Below are 22,065 nucleotides of genomic sequence, written 5' to 3'. Positions count from 1 at the left end.
CTTACTGAGGGAGAAAAGTTTAGGCAAGTTGTCACTAGACAGACTGGATTTCAGAGACTTCTGTGAAATAGACTGATTTGTTTAAAAATATACTGCCATTCTCTGTCGGTGACCTCAGTTCTTTGAAAGATACTTTCCTGATTGTGTTTGTCTTGCTCATTTTGAAAACACTCAGTTTGCAAAACATCTCATTTGCATTCTCCGAGGCACTACTTTGTGGGCAGAGTTAAGTCAGATGGCTGTTTATGCACCTATTAGGTGCCGGCACTTCCACTTGTTTGTTCATCCGAGCCCTCTTAGTGAGATAGTTCTATTGTCCTGGTGAAGACATTTAGAATTCTGTGGCGCCTGGGTGGCTCAGTCGGTTAAGCATCTGTCCGACTTCAGCTCAGGTCATGATCTCGAAGTTCGTGGGTTCGAGCCCCATAAGGACTCTGTGCTGTCAGCACAGCCTGCTTCAGATCCTCTGTCCCCTTCTGTCTCCGCCCCTCCCCCGGTCATGCTCTCACTTTCTCAAAATAGATTAATTAATTTTAAAAAAGACATTTAGAACCCTTTGACACCTGTTATTACAATGGAGGTGCCAGAGTTCTATTGATTTGCCTCATGGAGCCAGTCCATGGAAAAATATTCTTTAACTTAGCAAACTCATTTTCCATATTAATGTAGAATCATGGCACCTTTGTTAATTGGCTTCTATTGAGTAGTTCATTTCAACTTCTTCAGTAAATTTGTAGCCTTGCTTTGATTTGTTAACATACAGAATTATCAGCTGAAGATAGATTCCTACTAGAAATTCAATAAATTTAAATTTATTATTAGAAGAATTCACATATTAACAATCAGCGGGCTGTAATGAGAAACAAGAAAGCTGTTAAGAATTTTAAATATAAAAATAATCTTAATTATTGCATGGCTCAATAGCAGTCCAGCATACACACTCCATTAGCACAGGATATGGAACATCTGCGGTAGGGAGGCGTTAATCTGGCAATGGGAAATGGCCCCGAGGGATGACTCCACCTATTGTAGTGGCAGCTACCAAGCCCATGGGTTCAGGTGCTTGCCACTGACCAGTGTATCTCCTGCCCCTTCTCTACTTGCCAGACACCCTTGCACTTGGCCGTGATCACCAAGCAGGAGGCTGTGGTGGAGGACTTGCTGAAGGCCGGGGCCGACCTGAGCCTCCTGGACCGCTTGGGTAACTCTGTTTTGCACCTAGCTGCCAAAGAAGGACAAGATAAAATTCTCAGTGTTTTACTCAAGCACAAAAAGGCAGCACTACTTATCGACCACCCTAATGGGGAAGGTAAGAGACAAACACACATTATGGTATAACCTTCTCTGTCTGCTCTCTAAACAATTGGTAGCTATTTGATAAATGTGTGTAATTTGATTTGCACCCCAAAATGCTTTCCTTAGACACCTGGAGTTCGTCATCTCTTGTGAGAATTTCTGTTGCTCACCATAACTAATTTCTTTAAAGATGATTTGGAATAGTTAGTAGGAGGAAAAAGCAGAGGCCTGAGCATAGAAAGCATCATTTATCCAGAGATTGTTTATTTGCTCTGTTTCTCCTGAGAACATACGAGCAGACTGTGGGTTTACATGCAGAACAACAGACTTACAGCACCTTTTGAGGCCGTGTGGAGTGGAGACACGAGGCGTGCTGAAACTTGACAGCATTCTTTCCATAGGGTCCAGTTTTGCCATCTTGTGAGCAGCCTTCCAGCTCCATGACTGTCCCTGTGCTTGGGCTGCAGGTCTAACCGCCATTCACATAGCCGTGATGAGCAACAGCATGGCCTGTCTGTTGCTGCTGGTGGCCGCCGGGGCCGACGTCAACGCCCAGGAGAGGAAGTCGGGGCGCTCGGCGCTGCACCTGGCTGTGGAGCGGGACAACATCTCCCTTGCTGGCTGTCTGCTCCTGGAGGTAAAGGACACGCGTATTTGCCTTGGCATTCAATTCCCAAGAGGGAATTGAGACCATCTTTTCAAGGAATGATGTCAGTAACAGGTTTTCTCCTTACAGTACCTCTGTTTATTCAGTATCTACTCAAGGCTCCACAGTAGCAGCTTCGGGCATTCCTGACACCATCTGCCCAGTATCTCTAATTGGAGATGTTTTCAGTGACAGAGTCTGCCCCAAATAGCAACTGGGCTAGTAATATGACCTATTAACATGACCGAAGGGTCATGCTGACAGGAGAAGGTGGGGACTAAACCGTGAGAGAACCTTCCACTAACTCTTTCCTGTGTTGGCTGGATTTTAGGGTGATGCCTATGTAGACAGTACCACATATGATGGAACCACACCCCTGCACATAGCAGCCGGGAGAGGGTCCACCAGGCTGGCGGCTCTTCTCAAAGCAGCAGGTAAGGCGGCCTGGCGGTTAGTAATGGAAAACGCTATCAGGAGTGCAAACCCAACCCCAATTCAGCAGCCATGTCATCTTCTTTAAGCCACAGAGCTGCTGCTGAAAGGCATGAGTAAATACAAATCACACTTTAACTGCATGATGCTCTTTGGACTAGTAATCCCGGGCTTCATCCTGATGGGCATGTCAATCTTTACTCTCTACTTCATCTGTTTGTTTTGGGTGTTCGTGGTTTAGGTTGACTCCCACGACAGAAGATCTTCTTAAAAGTTGAATTTGATTCCTTAAAGAACTCTGAGCAGTACCAGCCTCAGACATTGCCAGAAGTCTGCAGAAAAAAGTTTACTGGTATATGACATAATTTTAAAATTTCCTTTGGCAACAGAGGTCTCTTAGAAGTTGAAATAATAGGAAAAAACAAATGGGTCACGTATTGAGTACTATCATATGCGAGGCACTAGAAATGGCTAGCCTTTATTGACCTTACTGTGTACCAGGCATGTCACATGCATGGTCTCATTTAATCTGCAATAACCTTTTGAGGTAAGTACCATTATTATTTTTGCCATCTCACAGCCAAGGAGGCAGACTGGAGAGACCTGTGGGTACCAGTCCCAGGGTCCCAGTACGTGGCATACCTGTGAATCACACTTGGTCGTCTGAACCTCCAGACCCTATTCTCTCTACTCTGTTTCTCTCTCCTACTTTGCTCAAGGATTTGCAGGTGTTACTCCGTTCACTTCTCTAGTCCTGTGAAGTATAGAAAATTATCGCTGCTCACCCTTGAATCTCTCTTGCCTTGTATATTTAGACCTCAACAAATGTTTAATGGAATTAGTATCTCAGACCTTCTCTGGCATATCTGATTTACTTTAGAGATTATTAAAACCTTTTTGGGAAGTAAATGTTTCATAAATTTAAGAAAACAGAGTGAAGTAAGTACCTTCTTTCAAAATTGAGTCCAGGAAGATGTACAAACTTTTTATTTGAGAGCCCCACATTTTTCTAGTAAACAAAATCGTATCCAAAGAAACAATAGCCTCTTCTTAGCCTTTGTCAAGTTGAACTTTCTCTTGAGCAGGACACTCTGATTGCAGTTATGTATGCATAGTTTGGGTAGTCACTGATTATAATTAAGAAATTCCTTCAGACAAGAAGCTATAACCTTTTCAAAAATGCTTTCCCTTGAATTCTCAGTATCCCATGAAAGGAGTAGCGAGTAGCGGTTTCTCCACTATATAAATGAAGGAACTCAGATGCAAATCCTAGTCCTGAGCTCAAAGTCCTGAAGAAGGTCACTTAAGGAGGAGAGATATAGTTCAGCTCCTCCAGCCTTCTCCAGCCCATACATTGTTCCTCTTAGTTCCTCCACTGTTTCCATGGTCACGTGGCATTCCCTGCCTTCAAGATCAGGCCAGGCCTGGGAGGAAGAACTAAGAAACAGCATGAAGATCCTTCTCTGACTTTCATTAGGCCCTCTCCTATTATTGAAGTTGGCACAAAACTAACATTCTCCCAGCAAGATAAAAACAAGTTCTTCCCAGAAGGGTGTTCTGAACTTACTACCGTTTTGTTAGACATCAGACTAAACAGTCCCATAAAAACAGTCTTTAAGCCTTTAAGAAGTAACTCTAGCTCTAATCTCTAAGTGACTTTTGGTGTTTTCTTGCTACACATTAAGAAACAGACTAGATTCTTCCAAGAGCAGCCCTAAAATTTTCAATAACTGTACCTCCTAAGAGAAGGTTTTTTTGTGGTGTCTGTTTGTTTAAGGATCGGGACCCTGGCAGTGCTGTACCCAGGAAGAAAACTGAGCATGTTGTCCCTATACAGCAAGTTTCTTTGTTCTATTGAGCAAGTGGGAGAATGGAGTGAAGAGTGTGCAGTGGTGGGCACAAACCTAAACAGAAAATTAGGACCTTAATGCTGAGGGCACACCCCAGTCCCTGTAAACTGCTGCCATTACCCCTCAGACGAAAGGTGCATCTTTCGGTTGAAAACCGTCCTAGAGACTTAAATGTGAGGGTCAGGGTACTCCACGTCTTTTGTTGTTGAAAATGTCCGTAGCTATATAGGGTATCATCAGACATATTTACAGTCAAAATAAATAAGAATTTAAAAGAAGCTCTCTGAATATTTCTGTAGAAACATGTTTTATGTATCAAAAATTATCCAGGTGGGGGCGCCTGGGTGGCGCAGTTGGTTAAGTGTCCAACTTCAGCTCAGGTCAGGATCTAGTGGCTCGTGAGTTTGAGCCCCATGTCAGGCTCTGTGCTGACAGCTCGGAGCCTGGACCCTGCTTTGGATTCTGTCTCTCTCTCTCTCTCGCTCTCTCTCTCTCTCTGCCGCCCCCCCCCCCAAAATATATTTTAAAAATAAAATGGAAAAATAAAAATTATCCAGGTGTAATTGCCTCTAGGAGCTATTGTGTTTTGCCTTTGGAAACCTGAGCTCTGCAAGCAGTTCAGAGTCAACAAGATCTGGGTTTGCCTAATGCTGTGTAACTTGACTTCACAGGTGCAGATCCTCTCGTGGAGAACTTTGAGCCTCTCTATGACCTGGATGACTCTTGGGAAAAAGATGGAGAGGATGAAGGAGTCGTGCCTGGAACCACACCTCTAGATATGGCCACCAACTGGCAGGTGAGTGTGGCTCCAGGCTATTTGATGGCAGCTCCAGAGGGAGCTAATGATTCAGGAATATAAGAACAGATGGTCTTCCTGGGTCTTTATTCCCCAAAGCACATGCCTTTTATTTTTAAGAAAGTCTGCTTGTCAAGAGACATATTTATCTTGAAAAGCCTATCCATGAAAGATCTAGGTCAGGAGAGTTATGAGTGTAAAAGCATATGCCTAATCAGATCAGGGTTCAGTTGTGAGAGAGGGTTCTGCAGGAGAAAACACACAACTCACGTAAGAGTTTCCCGTTCTGAGCTCACACCAGAATTGTTCCCAGCTGCATTTCTGAAGCTAGGATAGATGTTCCAGTTGTCTTAGAACTATGGTAAGTGACTCCTTTACATAAAAAGAACCCAGGGAGTCTTCTGAGGACTTTAATAAATATAAACATAGTAAATAAACTTCAACTCTTCCTCCAAACTCTAGTGACCTGAAATCTGAAGGTGCAAACAGTTGATAGGTCTTTACGGCCCAGGAAGAAGAGCCAGAGGGAGGCTGGCCCTCCAACCAGTGTTGATCTCCAACACAACAAAATCGACTTTCTTAGGGGCAAGCGCTGCTCCACATCCAAAAACTGCTTGTTGGCCTCTTCGCGGGCCGTGGTGTTGAGTTGAGTGACCCTGGCAGAGACCACACGGTTCCCCTTTTATGCTGAGCACCTGGCTTTCCCAGAAGCCTCACCACAGAACACAGAAAGATAACCCACTTCAGTGACCCCATGTTGTCCTTACCTAAGTCAGCACACCCAAAGTGAACTGCAGAGAACACAGAAGGGTCTCTGTAGCTATGGAATTTATTTTTCCTTTTAACCTGAGACCTTTGTGTCCCCTCAATTTAAAATGTAGATGGTGCTGGAAAGAGAACATCAGGCCTTGTGAGCATTACTATACCTGTTTGATCAAGTTTACTAAACTCATTCTCATAAGGCTTTTACGAGGGCGGGGGGGGGGGGGGGGGCAGCAAAGAGGCATAGCTTCACAGCTCTGAGTAAGCTCAGCTCTCACCCTGGCTCCCAGGGAGACATCACGTGCCAACACATGGCTGATTTGGTGGCCTGGATGGTGTCCGTCCCTCAGAAGGACTGTGGCCCTGGCTCTCTGCAAGGTTGGCTTGGGTCTTCCTACCCACCTCAGAGGCCCCTGTAGAGCACAGCCTCCTGGCCCCAGAGCCCCCAGGACTTTTCTTTCCCCAAAGGGCATTGTCATGACTTCATGGGTCACGGTGTTGACTCCTTCCCATTCCTCCACCTTTGGGGTACTAGGCCCTCCTAAGGAGGACACAGTTCTTGATCATAAAGAAACTGATTCCCCTCCTGGCGCCTTTAATGTGTAAGGTTTTTCCATGATTTTCTTCCCAACAGGTGTTTGATATATTAAATGGGAAACCATATGAGCCAGAGTTTACATCCGATGATTTACTCGCACAAGGTGAGCGCTTAACCAGTGTCCTCTCCACACTGTCATTTAAAGGGGTGAGGGAGAGCCAGCATTATCCAGGCTGGACTGTGAAAGGCACAGTGGCTTGTTTCAGAATCAGAAGATCCTGGACGTATGCAAGGGGGAATATCCAGTCGTAATCTACCAAAACGCGTATAGTGCTGCTACTCGGCAGGGCTTCTGCCAACTGCGAGGAGAGGAGCTTCACTGCTCCCACTGGGCATTAGAGGGCAGCCGTGTGGCCATGGTCAGTCCCTCCAGAGTGACTCTGGTCGCTTAGGACAGCCGTGTTTCTTCTTCATTCCTTCAGGAGACATGAAACAGCTGACTGAAGATGCCAAGTTGCAGCTCTACAAGTTGCTAGAAATCCCTGATCCAGACAAAAACTGGGCTACCCTGGCACAGAAGTTAGGCCTGGGGATACTAAATAATGCCTTCCGGCTGAGTCCCGCTCCTTCTAAAACTCTTATGGACAACTACGAGGTAACACATCACCTCACATTTTTATTGGACCCTCCTCTGTTAACATCGCTGACTTGGGCCTGGTTCCCTCCCCCCTCCCTTAACTGTGAGGAGGAAAACCAGTCACTCATGGCTCATATCCTGGGAGGGTGACCCAGGCCAGGGTGGAAACCCGCTTTTGTAAGAAGACAGCTTTCAGATACCTTCAGGTGTTCCCTATTTTCAAATACCTTGCGATTTCCTGCAAAAATCCTACTTAGAGGGAACTTTGACCCTCCCCCCGCCGAACAAACTGTGATTCATGTGCGTTACCTTCCTGGCCCCAAGAACATGCCTTCATCCTGTGGCAGGACATGGAGTCAGCTTTCTGTGAGGGGAAGGGTTCTGTGAGGTGAAATTATTTTCTACTGAAGATTTCCTTGTTAGCTCTTGTTTCTCGGTGGTTTTCAGAGCTTCAGCCCAAACAGGGATACGGCGTGACCTTCGCTGCAGGTAGAGTTTCACTGCCTCAGCACTTCTCTCCCTCTCTGTCCCCTGTGCTTACTGGAAGCCACTTCTCTGTGATTTCCTGAGTGGTCTCTGAGCTGAAACAGGAAACTCCACTCGACGACCGTGTGTCTCCTTCTCCGCTCTTCCCTCTGACCCCTCCAGTGCCGCCAGGCGCTCTCGGGGGTTAAGGGGGGTGGTGCGTGTCATGCTGACAGCCTGCCCACTTGCTCCTGGCACCGGGACACACTCTTCCTGTCTTCCTCACAGGTCTCTGGGGGGACAATTAAAGAGCTGGTGGAGGCCCTGAGACAGATGGGCTATACCGAAGCGATTGAAGTGATCCAGGCCGCCTTCTGCACCGCGGGAACTGCAGCCCCCAGCCCAGGGAAGACCCTCTCACTGCCCCTCTCACCTGCCTCCACAAGGTCACCAGTAGGTAAGGAAACAACAGGACAGCTGAGATCATCTCTGCTCCCCAGACTGCGTCTTCAGTGTCTTGGGATATGGCTGTCCTCCCTGCCATCGTTCCCTGAGTACATGGTCCAGTGTGTCTGTCTTTCCCCCTGCAGCTCACAGGTTCTACCCTCTGCCCCTCTCCTGCTGCTACCGGTCAGGTGGGGGGCTGTCCCCAGGAACAGTCACATTAATCTGTGGGTCACTTCAGTTCCTAATAAATATTAAAAACCACATGATGTGGCTGGTTAAGGCAAATAGTGTTTCTCTCACTTCTTAAAATTAAAAAAGACAGAGGGCACCTGGGTGGCTCAGTCGGCTAAGTGTCCGACTCTTGATTTCAGCTCAGGTCATCATCTCACAGTTTGTGGGATCGAGCCCCATGTCGGGCTGGGCGCTGGCAGTGCAAAGTCTGCTTAGGATTCTCTCTCTCTCTCTCTCTCTCTCTCTGCCCCTCCCCTGCTCTATCTCTCTCAAAAAAAAAAAAAAAAAAACAACTTTAAAAAAGAGAGAGAGAAACATACAGAGCAAGGCTTATAGAGCCAGGACTGGCCCCAGTTCCCACCACAGCACCCTAGCTCCTCACCTCCACCCCTGCAATGGCTTCACCTTCTCTCTTCGCCTCCTCCCAACCTACAGCACTGACCCTTACCCACCCCTCCGTCACTCATCTGAAACACATAACATAACAGACTCCCAGCACAGCCCAATAACCCTTTGTTTCCCTGTAAATGGGTTCTTGCCCTCTCTCAGCGACCACTCCGCACTTTCTGTCTGGACCCCCCACCCCCCTTCCCTCTCCTGACTCATCCAGTGTCCTCGGCTCACACACCACTGAGAACATAGCAGCAACTAGAATTTGCTCATCTTTGAAAGATGAACAGTTGGCCATGTCAGGCAGAAGCACTGCCATCCTCCAGGTTTAGACAAAAATCTGAGACTTTGCCCACGGACACTTGCTGCTAGAAACCACCTCACACACAGCCCAGTCCTTGCTCTCAGACAACCACCCTTGTGCACCCGCCCTCATTTTTTGCCCCACTTCCTCTAGCGGCTCTTCATCGGTCTCCCTGCTTCCAGGCTGTCCCCCTCCCTTCAGTCCACTCTCAACACAACAGATAGTGAGATTCTTTTTAAAAATTAGTGCTATTAAAAAAAGGCGAGAGGCATCTGGGTGGTTCAGGTGGTTGAGTGTCCAACTCTTGATCTCTGCTCAGGTCATCAAGCCCCGCATCAGTCTCTGTGCTTAGGATTCACTCCCTCTCTCTCTCTCTCTCTCCCTTCCCCACTCGCTTGCTCCCATTCCCTCTCTCGCAAAATAAACAGTTTTTTAAAAAAAGGAAAAAAATAAAAATTAGTTGCTTTTATGTCACTCCCGTTTTATACCTTCCAGTTCATTCATCCATTCACCAAATCTTTATTGAGTGCATCCTGAGTGCCTAGCCCAGTATAAGGCTTTGAAGATAGAGCAGTAAGTAATAAAGGCAGTGCCCCTGGGGAACCTGGGTGGCTCAGTTAGTTAAGCAGCCGACTTCCGCCCAGGTCATAATCTCACAGCTCTTGGGTTCAAGCCCCACATCGGGCTCTGACAGCTCAGAGCCTGGAGCCTCATTCACATTCTCTGTCTCCCTCTCTCTGCCCCTCCCCAGCTTGTGCTCTGTCTCTCAAAAATAAATAAACATATTTAAATAAATAAATAAAGGCAGTGTCCCTTTGTCCATTCTCTCTTGTAAATGCTTTCATATGCCCTTCCTCCTGCCCCACCACCCGGGCCCCCCCACCTGCAACTGTTCTGCTCACAGGTCTGAGCCAGTCTTAAGACCTGAACCTTCTCTTTCCCTTCCCTACAAAGATCCTCACCTGGTGGTTCCTTCTTGCCTTTCAGTTTCAGCACAAGTGTCACTTATCAGGGCCCTTCCTAGGAGAGTAAGGACAGATGTTGTGCACTTTAGAAAGGAATAATGTGACTACCAGGAAAATAATCCACATCTCCTATATCCTGACCTGGTGCTCCTTTTACACAAAGAAACAGGAAAATACTTATATCTTTTTTATTTTATTTTATTTTATTTTATTTTATTTTATTTTATTTATTTTATTTATTTTATTTATTTTTATTTTTTGAGAGAGGGCACAGTGAATGAGGGAGAATGGAGGAGGGAGAGAGGGAGAGACAATCCCACGAGGGGCAGAGAGAGAGAAAGAGAAGTGGGTCTCACCCTGAGTGGGGCTCATGCTCATCCTAAGCGGGGTTTGATCTCACCTGCTGTGGGACTCAAACTCACAAACGGTGAGATCATGACCTGAGCCAAAGTCAGATGCTTCCGACTGACTGAGCCACCCAGCACCCAGAAAATACTTATATTTTTGAAATTTTATTTGATTTCTGACTTGTAGTTATTTTTAAAATACCTTGTACTTCCTGGCACATAATAGAAACCCAATAAAGAGGGGTGCCTGGTGGCTCAGTTAAGCGTCCGACTTCAGCTCAGGTCATGATCTCACAGTTCGCGGGTTCGATCCCTGCGTTAGGCTCTGTGCTGACAGCTCAGAGCCTGGAGACTGCTTTGGATTCTGTGTCTCCCTCTCTCTCTGCTCCTCCCCCACTCATGCTCTCTCTGTCTCTCAAAAATAAATAAACATTTTTTAAAAATTTAAAAGAAACCCAGTAAAGACTGGCTCATTGGATTAACTCAACAAGTCAATTAGAAGACAATAGCCGTGTCAATGCCATTAAGGTCTTAGTATTTTAATATTGGAATTGAATATACATGAAGGTATCATTTTGATTTGTGTATATTAGACTTGTGTTTCTTTGATCACTTCCTCTCTATGGGGAATAACTCAACACTGTTCAGATCTCTAAAGACACTTCTCAACAAGGAGAATTTGACCTATTGTTCAGTACAGACTCATTTTCATCATAATCACCTTATTTTCTTTGCCACCAGAATGTTTTGGACGCAACATACAGCGTTCACTAGCACGTGAGGCCCCGGAGAGATGTCTCATCTCTACCTCCTGCTTCTGTCACCCATTTATTTTGCCAGGGTTCAGCAATTTTCCCAGCTATAAAATAGGTAATATGGTGGTTGGAAAAATACACCTGATTTCTAAGAAAAAAAAGTACACTGTGAGTTAGGAGAACTCAGAAAGGATTCTGATAAACATGGTAAAAAAGAGATGTGAAAGCATTTGACTAATTTTGATGTCTTCACAGTTTTTATATTCTCAAGGTTCTCCCTCCTCCCCTCACCGTGCACAGTAGAGACAGGCAGGCAGCGCGGGCGGGGAGGCGCGGTGACTTGGGGAACCCGATAGGCAGAAGCAGCCCACGAGCCTTATAGATCCAAACCCCGAGGCCGGCCAGAATGGAAGGTGTATGAGAGCTAAGACTCTGCCTTTGCCCAGCCGCACCCCAGTGAATCTGTGCTTCTTCCCCCAGACGAGGTCCGGGACGACAGCATCTGTGACAGCGGCGTGGAGACCTCCTTCCGCAAACTCAGCTTTACAGAGTCTCTGACCGGCGGCGGCTCCTTGCTGACTCTTAACAAAGTGCCCCGTGAGTACGGGCGGGAAGGACCTATAGAAGGCAAAATCTAGCCTGCTGGCAGCGCCCCGCACCATGTAAAACCAAAGCTCTGAAATTCCACCACACTGTCCAAAAGAAGGAAGGCGAAGGGCATCCAGAGGTGCTCAGAGGAAAACCAGCCTGCCTGAATCACTCGGAATTTAATTCAAGGCCTTTTGAAGGTGGCTTCCTTTCTTGGTTCTCACATGAATGTTAGTCCCGTCCACTTCCAGCTGCTCCAGCGGTCACGGCGAGCCGGGCTGGCGCCTCCTTGTGGGCGAATTAGCTTATTGAGCTTTACCGGCTGCTTTCCATGGTCACTGCTGCTGTCCCCTTGCTGCGCTCCCACTGTCATTAAAAGGTGTCCCAGTGTCCACCTGGTGTTATTTCTGGCCGTCCACAGCACAGGCGTGCACTCAGATTAAGGATTAAGAAAAGGAATATTTTTAAATGAGAGTCACACGGTGTATAATAAAAAAGGCTTACTGCTTTTTCTAATGTGGTTATCTATGTGATTTGAAAAAAAGAACCTGTACATGTCAATATTTAAACATGGTTACAATCAGTGCTGAAAATGGTATTTTCCCCCTTTTCTGCATTTTGCTATTGTAAATATGTTTTTTAGATCAAATACTTTAAAGGAAAAAATGTTGGATTTATAAATGCTATTTTTTATTTTACTTTTATAATAAAAAGAAAAGCAAATTGATGACCTCATCTTGTTTGATCTCCAGAAATACTTTTCTGAGATGATTCCCTGTAATCACGGGATCGTTCCACAGCCTGGTTATCACATTCACATTCCCCTTCAGAGTCAAGTTTTTGACCCAGAAATGAACAACAAAAATAAATGATCAAAAGAGAAGTGTTTTAAGGTGAGATGAAAGCTCTGGGTTTGTCGAATCCTTGCTTGGCTCGTTTCATTTAGGCTGTATCGCCTCACCTTACTCCACCTCGTGCAAAATCATTCCTCCTCACACCTCGGTGCGTTCCCAGTGCCTCTGTGATGCATAAAGTACTTCAGCCGCCTACCAGAGGGCTCGGGACAGGCAGCCTTCCAGCGTGAATCTCTGCTGAACTGTTCATCACTCAGAGACTTGGAAATAAGGGAGAGGAGAAATGAAAAGCATTTGAGTGAGGGGCTGTGGTGAACTCTGTGACAGGCAACCAAGAAAGCCTCTTTACCAAAGGACACGTCCACCCGGCCGCTGGGAACACACTTAGCAAAAGGCTTCCACCTGTCAGTTCCTTTGGGGGCTGCTTCAGCCTCAGAGAGCCACCTCACCCAGGTCACACTCGTTTCGCTGATGGCCTCAAGTAACACTGATTGATGCGGCGTACAAATGCTGGTCGGCCCAGGACAGTATTGAAGGGCTGTCTGTGCTCGAGCCCCTTCTCACTGGCTGGGCTGGTGCTTGGGTCCGCGTCACAACACAGGTCTTCCCCCTGCCCAGTTACTGCCTCCTCCCCTGCCCAGCCACAGGCGTTGATCTTAGGGCACCCCCAAATAAACATCCCACTCATGAAGCTCCGTCTCAGAGCCGGCTTCCAGAGAGCCCAACCTGCACGGGGCTGGGAGCTAATGGTCTCCGCTTTTGCACAACACATGAAGTCATGCAATCTTGAAAATGACCCAATCAGATATATACAATTATCCCCAACTTACACAGAAGCAAATTGAGGCCCAAGAATTCAAGTAGGCAGTGGCTAAGCTGCTTCTGAATTTAGATCTGTCTAGTTCCAGAGCTCACGGGTTGGAGAATTATCTGAGTGTAGGATATGAAAGTAGATTAAAATAATGGAGTCCAGAAGTAGACCCCAAAATAGGAAGTTAGGATGTGATAAATTTCAAATCAATAAGGAAAAGATGGTTAATCAGTAAGTGTATGTTCCAACTGGTTAATCACTTGGAAGAAGTCAATCTGAACTCTCAGTTCCCTCCTTTCATCAAAATGATTTCCAAGTATATCAAAAATTAAACCACAGAAATACTAGAAATCATGGATGAATAATCTTGAAATAGAGGAGGCCTTTCTAAGCAAGACTTTGCCGTCTGGTGTAAAACCAGTTTGGGTTCTTCGTGTCACCATGTGTCCCAAATAAAGAAAATATATTTTTTCAATTCTACTTCTGTTTTTCTCTTACATTGCTATTTCTCCACATGCTCCAATCCATTCTTCCAGTGTTTGAAAGTTGTACTTGAAAGTAAAAGAAAAAGTAGCTTGCTCTCCTTAATTTTCCAACAAGCCCATGCCTCCATTCCTCCACCCGTTCCTCTCTGTGGCAGTCATTCTCCACAGGCCAACACAGGTCTCCTGTCTTAAGTTGTGGATGCTGACACTCCTCCCACTAAGGGGAGGGGCCTACATTCTTTCTCTGCCAATGGAGGCCTACAATAAGGGTAGAAGTGATGCTAAGTGACTTCCGAGGTTAGGTAGGAACATGCAATGCAGCTTCTGCCCAGGCCCCCTCTTGGAACCCAGTTAGCATGCTCTGAGGGAGCCAAGTGGCCACATGGAGAAGCCACATGTAGGTGTTCAGCCAATGGCTTTCACTTGAGCTCACAGCCAGTGCTGGCACCAACCAGCAGATGCATCAGGGAAGGAAGCCTCGAGAGGATTCCAGTCGCCAGCCATTCGTCACACCCGTCTAACCTTCAAGCTGCCTTAGCCCGTGCTGCTCAAGTAGAGACAAGCTGTTCAGCGGAGCCCTGAGCAAATAGCAGGTTCACGAGTAAAATTACGGTGGATATTTTAAGTTCTCTGTGTGGAGTGTTACATTCTCCAGGTCTCTAACCTGACAGCTCCCATACCAGAGAGTCACTTTAAAGAGAAGCTGACTCCCCAGAGGAACAACTAAAAGCAACTCATGCAGAGACTAAAAATAACATTCCCCTTCTTTAATAAGAAGCCCTGTTTCTCTTCTGTTCCAGAAACTTCCTCTTTCTCCTCCCAGATCTCAGTGCTGGCCTGAGCCCCTGCATGGTGCTTGAGCAAAAAGGCTATCAACAGCCGTCTGCCTCTGAGGAAGGAGTGTCTCTCATATTGTACCAGCAGATGGGGATAAATACCAGAAGGATTGTAGGAGATCAGGTGGAAAGCTACAATGGGCCGGAAATAAACCTTTCCAGAAAGCTGGTCTCTCAGCAGGAAGCCATTTAAAAATAGCTTTCTCAGAACTTTGTGATCTTTACTCTGCAGGCATAACCTAGACTTTTGCAGGCTGGGCACTCTCACGACCCCCCTGAGTCCTCTGCAGTAACTTTATATGATGTGGATATTCCTGGTCACTACTGAGTGCGGCCTCACAAACCAGCCGAGGGTCTTAGCAAGATGCACCTTCGCAAGACAAAGGAAAGGAAGGAGCCAGGCAAATTTATGTGCAATCCCTTTGGCAACAGTACATCTCTATAAGGTACATACCTAACCCCAATTGTACAGCGAGGGAACCGATAATCTGAATATTAACTAATTTACCCAGGATTCAAATCTAGGTCTGTCTGATCCCCGAGGTTACTCTTTAATGATGTCTAAGTCCTCTGAAGGAAAGATGTTATATTTCAAAGAGAAAGAAAAAAATCCATACAAATCTGTACAAGGAATTTTTGATCCTGTTTATGATCCTTACTGTCATTTTTTTATGTTTAAAAAAACATAAACCTGCTGCTTCATTTTTTTAATGTTTATTTGAGAGAGAGACAGAGTGCAAGTGGGGAAGGGTCAGAGAGAGAGGGAGACACAGAATCCAAAGCAGGCTCCAGGCTCTGAGCCATCAGCACAGAGCCTGACGCGGGGCTCGAACTCACGAGCTGTGAGATCATGACCTGAGCCAAAGTTGGACACTCAACTGACTGAGCCACCCAGGTACCCATAGCCTGCTGCTTTATTTAAACACCAATCCCAGAGACTATAAATTCTTGTCCTTTGGTTGGGGAAGACACTAAAAAGGGGCTTGAAATTAAACAGATGTCATCCTCCTGTATTACAGATTCCATGATACCTATAATAGGCTACTCCATTCCCCTGGACAAATGACTAGTTCCTCAGATTGTCCAAGCTTCTTAAAACAGAGGGAGGAAGGGGCTGAAATATCATTTTTTCATTTCCATCAACTAGCTTTTCCATCTTGATCTCTGTTTCCAAAATGACATTTTCATTGAAATATCACAACAATCCTCCAGGAATGAAGATACGTATTCAACAAGGATTTTGTGAGCATCTGTTACGTGCCAGGCACTACAATGGGTGGCCATCATTCATTAGTGCTCATATTACTTGTTTAAAAACCTTGTGAAGTAAAAAATTTCGTTCCTGTTTTACAGATGAGTAAACTAAGGCACACATAAAATATTTAACAGCAAGATCTCCCAATTCCAGTAAGGCAGTTTAATAGCCACATTTGCAGCAGGGACAGGGGGTAGGTAGGGTGTCTCTCTTCTACTTTGTCATGAAAGGATCCTGGTGGACAGTCACTCTTCCTCCAGCCCATGGCTCCCAGGGTCTTGCTGGGGATTGACAGTCCCAGATAGCTGGAAGGGGAAAAGAGCGTGGAGAAGTACTTGTGGGAGTTTTGAATGGAATTTTGGAGGGTTTTTTGTTTGGTGGGTTTTTTTCTTTTTAATGTTTATTTATTTATTTTTGAGAGAGAGAGATTTTTTGTTAGCAGAGGAGGGGCAGAGGGAGAGGGAGACAGAGATTCCCGAGCAGGCTCTGTACTGCCAGTTCAGAGCCCAATGTGGGGCTCAAAGTCACAAACCATGAGATCATGACCTGAGCCGAAATCAAAAGTCAAAAGCTTAACTGACTGAGCCACCCAGGTGGCACTAAATGGGAGTTTTGAATAGACCAGTCTCATGGCCACGCTAAGAGCAGGGAAGCTATAGGGTGATCAACTTTTGTTCCCATTATTAGGAGTGGGTTGATTTGGGTGAACTGATCCCATGTTTGGCACAGATCAAAGTTCTTTACCTAACTGATGGAGGAGGCTGAACCTGGAAGTTCTTTCTAATTCCAATGTATATGCAAACACTCACTCACTCTGAAAGTCCCCCTGCAGTCATGGTCAATGGCCATCACCAAACACAACCATTTCCCAGGATTAAGAATGAAAGACGCACTGTAAATTTCTCTTCAGGAAATCCTCACAGAGGAGCAAGGGTATCAGACCTGGTAGGACGGGGTAAAGGTACAGCCAAGTCTTAATGCTCTTGCACTGACTCGAGGAGAAGCCTGCTCTCCACCCTCTGTGGTCTGTAGTTCCTTCAACGCCACACAAGAGACTTTGGGCTTGTTGATGCCAAGATTAAGGGGCATCAAGGGGCCGTGGCCCTTGGGATCCTGCCCAAAGGAGAGGGGCAAGCAAGTTTATCCTCCTTGTGATCTGCAGAGAACGGTCAGGGCCTTCATTCCCATTTCTGCGATGAATGGAAAAGGAACAGGAGGGAGTTCTAAGTGAAATAATATTCTCTCCAGGCCACAAGAATAACAAATAAAACAGAATTCTGGAAACCTCTTCCCCTGAGGTTCCTTCTTGGGGCCCAGGAAGCAGGCTGGTGCTGAAGACGGTGAGATGAACCCTCCAGGCCCATGATGGGAGTGTATGAGGATCAGGGTAGGTCATGAATTGATGCTGGATACTAGACAACCAAGCTGCAAGGACTATGCTCTGGCAAGAAGAACTGTTGTGCTGTTCCCCCTTTCCTTTCCTAAGGCAAGAATCCCCAACTTATTTTGTTTCAGAAATTCAAATAAAAAACTCCATGTTAGGGGCTTTTTTTTTTTTTTTCTTTCGCGGGACATCCTTTCATCACTGTGTTCGAATGTAAATGTTCTCTTTTGCTGTTGAAATAAATTTCCTTTTGTAGTTTTGAAAACAAAATCAAAATACAAAAGCTGAAAACTTTCGTTTACAAAATATTTTCAAATATTTATTCTCATAACAATCTGAGAAGTAAACAGGGAGGGGTTTTAATTCCTGCCCATTTTTTTGCAACATGACAAAGCCCCCGAGGTACCTGGAGGTTCCTGGTCTAGTGGAAGCAGCGAGGTCTGGACTCGGCCTTCAGTGCTCACACGGCACTCCTCGGTCTGGCTCTGCAACCCATCACAGAACGCGTGGCTGCTCCGAAAGGGAAGGTCACACAGACAGGGCTACGAGAGGGAAGGCGAATCTGCCAAGAGCAGGTACTGAGGGCTGGCAGAGCAGCAGGAAAGCGGCGTCCCATCGGCAGCACACGTGACATCACCCAGCGTCCGCACTGGTCCCTGCGAGCAGCCCCCCAGGAGGGGCCACGCGCTCAGGCCGGTCTCCTACCCCCTGGCCTTCCTTCCGGTCCCTCTCCCCACCTTTGCTTCGGGGTCCTCCACACTCTGCCGGGTTCTGCCAGTGCTTCCCCCTCTTCTTCTGCCAACAATTCACGCCAGGCGGGGCCTCCAAACTCTCCCGAGGCCCACGTGTTAATATGGAATCCCGCCCCAGGACCAGAAGTCCCAGCCCCGTCAAGCTCCACCGCCGCTGCTCCCGAAAGTCCCCGGCCTGCACCCCTCCCGCCACGCCTGAGATCACCGCCACGGGGACACGGGGACGGGACCTCTCCAGCAGGGGGCAGGGCCGCCCCGGAAATGTTCCCGCGCTCCTGGAAGCCAGTGGTCCTTAGCGGCCTTCTCCCCAGTTTTGATCTGGAAAGGGCAAAGCCGCCCTTTGGCCCTGACTTCTTACCCCCAGAGCGCCTCTTGAGTGACGATCAACATATGCACACTTACAGGAGCCAGGGACCATTTTAGATCTGAAAGGCAAAGCAACCCAGATTTAAAGTTTCAAGAAAGAATGCGTGGGCCTCGTGTCACCCACATGCCCGCACTCCCTCTGCCTCACCAGGTTCCTGCCTTTCTTCAGATGACGCCTGAACTCGGGTTTCCGTCCCTCGCCACTGCTCCCACCCTTACGGCGCCTTGTAAACGCTCGTCTGACTTCTCCCTCATCCTTCACCTCTTCTAGAGGCTTTGTGCCAAGTTCTCATCCACCCACAGTAATCAAATTAGGATTAAAAATCATAATCCCTCCACCCTCCCTCCCTTCCATCTTTCCTTTTTTCCTCCCTCCATCCCTTCTCTCTCTGCCTCTCTTCCTGTTTCTCTCGCCCTTTCTCCTTCCTCTTTCCCTATCTCTTTCTCACTCTCTCCCTTTCTGTCTCTTTCTTTCTCTTTCTCCCCTCTGCTTTCTCCCTCCCCCAACCCCCTCCCTTCACTTTCTTTCTTTCCTTGAAGAAAGACTTGCACATTTGGGCGGCACTGGCATTAGGGCATCCGGCATTAGGAGGCCCTGCAAACTCTTCCCCAGCCCCTCCTTCCTGCCTTATTCAGGGGAAGCCTCCTGGAAACCAGTGTGGTGGCCCACGGCTGTCCCCTCCGCCATCCCCCCTCCGCCGCCCCGCCAGCCTCATTTCCTGTGCACAGGAGGCCTCTGCTGGAAGAAGCAGAATTTTGCACAATCATGCAACAGCTGGCATGCCTCTTGCTACTCGACTTTTTTTGCTTCAATAAAAATGGAAAGAGGCCTACAAGAAGAGGGAATTAGAAACTTCTTGGGCTTTCTGCCTGAATGCTTTCCCTTCAATTCAGGTCACAGAAGCCTGGTGATTATTTTTCCTTAGTAGAGAAGAGTTAAATTGTTTTTTTTTCTTTGGACAAGAACAGTGTAAGCTCCCGTAGGCCTGATCATTCCAGTTAGGGCATTTCCTGCTCACCCCTGCTAGGCGCTGTACCTGCTGCACCTTCTTCAATCTTCACAGTCTTATGAGCTAGTTATTACTATTAAGCCCATCTTAGAGATAAGGAAACAGAGGTGTGGAGCTTAAGTGATTTGTCCAAGTTCAGTCTGTGTTGGAGCCAAATTTGCATATCGGAAGTTCAATATCAGAGCATGCGCCCATAGCCACTGCACTGCATGCGGGCCTCATTTGCGTACATACTCGTACACACATGCACACACACACACACACACACGCACAAACACAATCTGGATCTTTAAAAGGCCAAATCTAGTTCGTTGTATTTGCAAGTTTGATGAGCTAAAAATCTTTTTGTTCAAGCACCAAAAATATGGATAGGGAAGCATGTCCCTCACCCACCTTGGGCTGGCTTCCCATGATAAATGAGCAGGGTTCTTCCTTCACCCCCCCTGTGGAGGATAAGTCGGGCCTCCACAGACTTCCCTACTAGAGACATCCAAGTACAGGGAATTGATGACCAGGAGTCCCTCAACTGGGAGAAAACCCAGACGCCCACACCACCCTCTCCAAGGCCCAGTTATGTCTGACCTCCAGGCTCATGGTCTGTATGTGTTTGAATGCTTTTAATTACAAAATAAAAATAACTGTGAGTGGATTAAGCAAATAGTGGTTTTCTTTTCTTATATCATTACAAGATCAGAGATAGATAGATCTAGATTTTAAATGGAATGTTCCCTTTTAAAAAATGCTTATGTATTTATTTTGTGTGTGTGAGAGAGAGATGGTGAGCAAGGAAGGGGCAGAGAGAGAGGAAGACAGAGAACTCTAAGCAGGCTGCACACTGCCAGTGCAGAGCCAAATGTGGTACTCGAGCTCACAAACCATGAGATCATGACTTGAGCCAAAATCAAGAGTCAGATACTTAACTGACCGAGTCACCCAGGCATCCCAGAATGTCCCTTTTTTAAATGGTAACAAATAATTCAACTTAAAAAAAATTTTTTTTAAGTTTATCAATTTATTTTGAGAGAGAGAAGGAGAGGGGCAGAGAGAGAGAGAATCCCAAGCAGGCTCTATGCTGTCAGTGCAGAGTCCGACATGGGGCTCCATCTCACAAACCGCTAGATCAAGACGTGAGCCAAAATCAAGAGTTGAACACTTGGGGCACCTGGGTGGCTCAGCCTGTTGAGCATCTGACTTCGGCTCAGGTCATGATCTCGCAGTTGGTGAGTACGAGTCCCGAGTCGGGCCCTTTGCTTCCAGCTCAGAGCCTGGAGCCTGTTGCAGATTCTGTGTCTCCCTCTCTCTCTACCTCTCCCCAGTTTGCACTCTGTCTCTGACTCTCTCAAAAATAAATAAATGTTAAAAAAAAAAATTTAAAGAACTGGACACTTAATGGACTGAACCACCCAGGCGCCCCAAGTAATTCGACTTTTAAAACCACTCTTTGTGCCAACAAAATCATCTGCTGGCCAAATATGACCTGTGTGACCTCACCCTCACTTTCTACAGTTGTAACTTCAGAATGACCAAGTAGGGTGATGAGCTTAAGGCTCTGGGAAGGAATCAAGGTGCTCACCACTCCCCCTTCCAGGTCCCACTGCTGCAGCCACTCACTCTCAGCAGCTCCCCTGGCTGGTACCCAACCATCACTCAGTGCTTAGTCTTCCTTTGATGATTTAACACAGAGGAAAGGATAATCGTGATAGCTAACATTTGTTGAATAGTTATTGTGTGCTATCCATATGTATGCATCATCTAATGAAGCCTTCACTATTATTAGTATTATTATTATCATCTTATTACTCCAGTTTTAAAGATAAAGAAACTAAGGCACAGAAAAACTCAGTAACTTAAATACAATATCGAACAGCTTATTAGTGGGGGTTCTGGAACTCAAACATAAGTTATGTCTGATTTCAAAGCTCATACCCTTAACGGCTATATCAATTCACATGCTTTGGGTTATAAAATCAGAATACCTGACTACAACTGGATTAAGAAAAATAGGGCCTTAGTTTTTGTAAGAAGACCGGAGTTAGATTACAGGGTTCACTCAACAGTTCAACATCTCTGACACTCCCTCCACCGCCCCACCATGTCAATAATGTTTCCTCAAGTTCACAAAAAGGCTGCAGCAGCTCCAAGTGTCAGGTCCTCACACAGCAGCTTCTCAACCTCACCCAACAGTAGAGTCCCTCCTCAGGTCCTCAGGTCTGTTTCTTGTCTGGCAGGAAAACCTACCCCTCCCCTCACTCTGCTGTCTCGGCAAACCCTACATTAAATGCCACCTTGTGTTTCATTCGCCAGAATTGGGCCACGTGCCTCACTTTAGACCAATCACTGGCAAAGGAGAATCTAATTAGTATAACCAATTGCAATTCAGTCTCTGAGGCAGGACACAAAGTCACCTCCATTAGCAGAGAAGAGGGGACAACAGCTGTAGGGGGGCCCACCAATAATGTCTGCCCCACTGATTAGAAATATGTGAATTGGCTCCCAAGATCCAGTAAATTTTACAAAAGCCATAATAAGTAACAATAACAGAATAAGAACAAGAGTATTGTTCTCACGTGGATGATGAACCAGGAATGATTTACTAGTTCCTAACCAGAAATTTCCATGATCCTGACATCCCATTTCCCAGGATTTTGGGGTCGCTTAGGTGTTACTGTCATCCTTTTACAGGTGTGTACGTTGTATTATGCTCATAGCATAGTGTGCCACAAGTTGTTGCTCAATAAATCCTGTGTAAAGGCTGAGATCTGATGGAAGGGATTAAGCTGCATTATTGTTGCAAACTTTTCTTTCATGGCAGGATTCAGTAACCCATGTCTACAGATATAAGGAGAGATAGTGATAAAACCTG

General features: G+C 46.4%; 1 protein-coding gene across 2 annotated transcripts in view; it reads left to right on the top strand.

Annotated features, from left to right (window-relative positions):
• Nucleotides 1-12,108, top strand: part of NFKB1 (nuclear factor kappa B subunit 1) — a 118,233-nt gene extending 106,125 nt beyond the window's left edge. For both annotated transcript variants that reach the window (XM_042935815.1, XM_042935814.1), the window contains exons 17-24: nucleotides 1,108-1,309; nucleotides 1,764-1,933; nucleotides 2,274-2,376; nucleotides 4,896-5,020; nucleotides 6,417-6,483; nucleotides 6,803-6,975; nucleotides 7,711-7,879; nucleotides 11,342-12,108. In XM_042935815.1, the coding sequence (XP_042791749.1) occupies nucleotides 1,108-1,309; nucleotides 1,764-1,933; nucleotides 2,274-2,376; nucleotides 4,896-5,020; nucleotides 6,417-6,483; nucleotides 6,803-6,975; nucleotides 7,711-7,879; nucleotides 11,342-11,499 (1,167 nt within the window). In that variant the 3' untranslated portion in view covers nucleotides 11,500-12,108. The remainder of the gene's footprint in view (nucleotides 1-1,107; nucleotides 1,310-1,763; nucleotides 1,934-2,273; nucleotides 2,377-4,895; nucleotides 5,021-6,416; nucleotides 6,484-6,802; nucleotides 6,976-7,710; nucleotides 7,880-11,341) is intronic.
• The last annotated feature ends 9,957 nt before the right edge of the window (nucleotides 12,109-22,065 follow it).

The sequence above is a fragment of the Panthera leo genome, chromosome B1 (genome assembly GCF_018350215.1).
Source record: "Panthera leo isolate Ple1 chromosome B1, P.leo_Ple1_pat1.1, whole genome shotgun sequence".
NCBI lineage: Eukaryota > Metazoa > Chordata > Mammalia > Carnivora > Felidae > Panthera > Panthera leo.
This window is presented reverse-complemented; position numbering and strand designations above follow the sequence as displayed.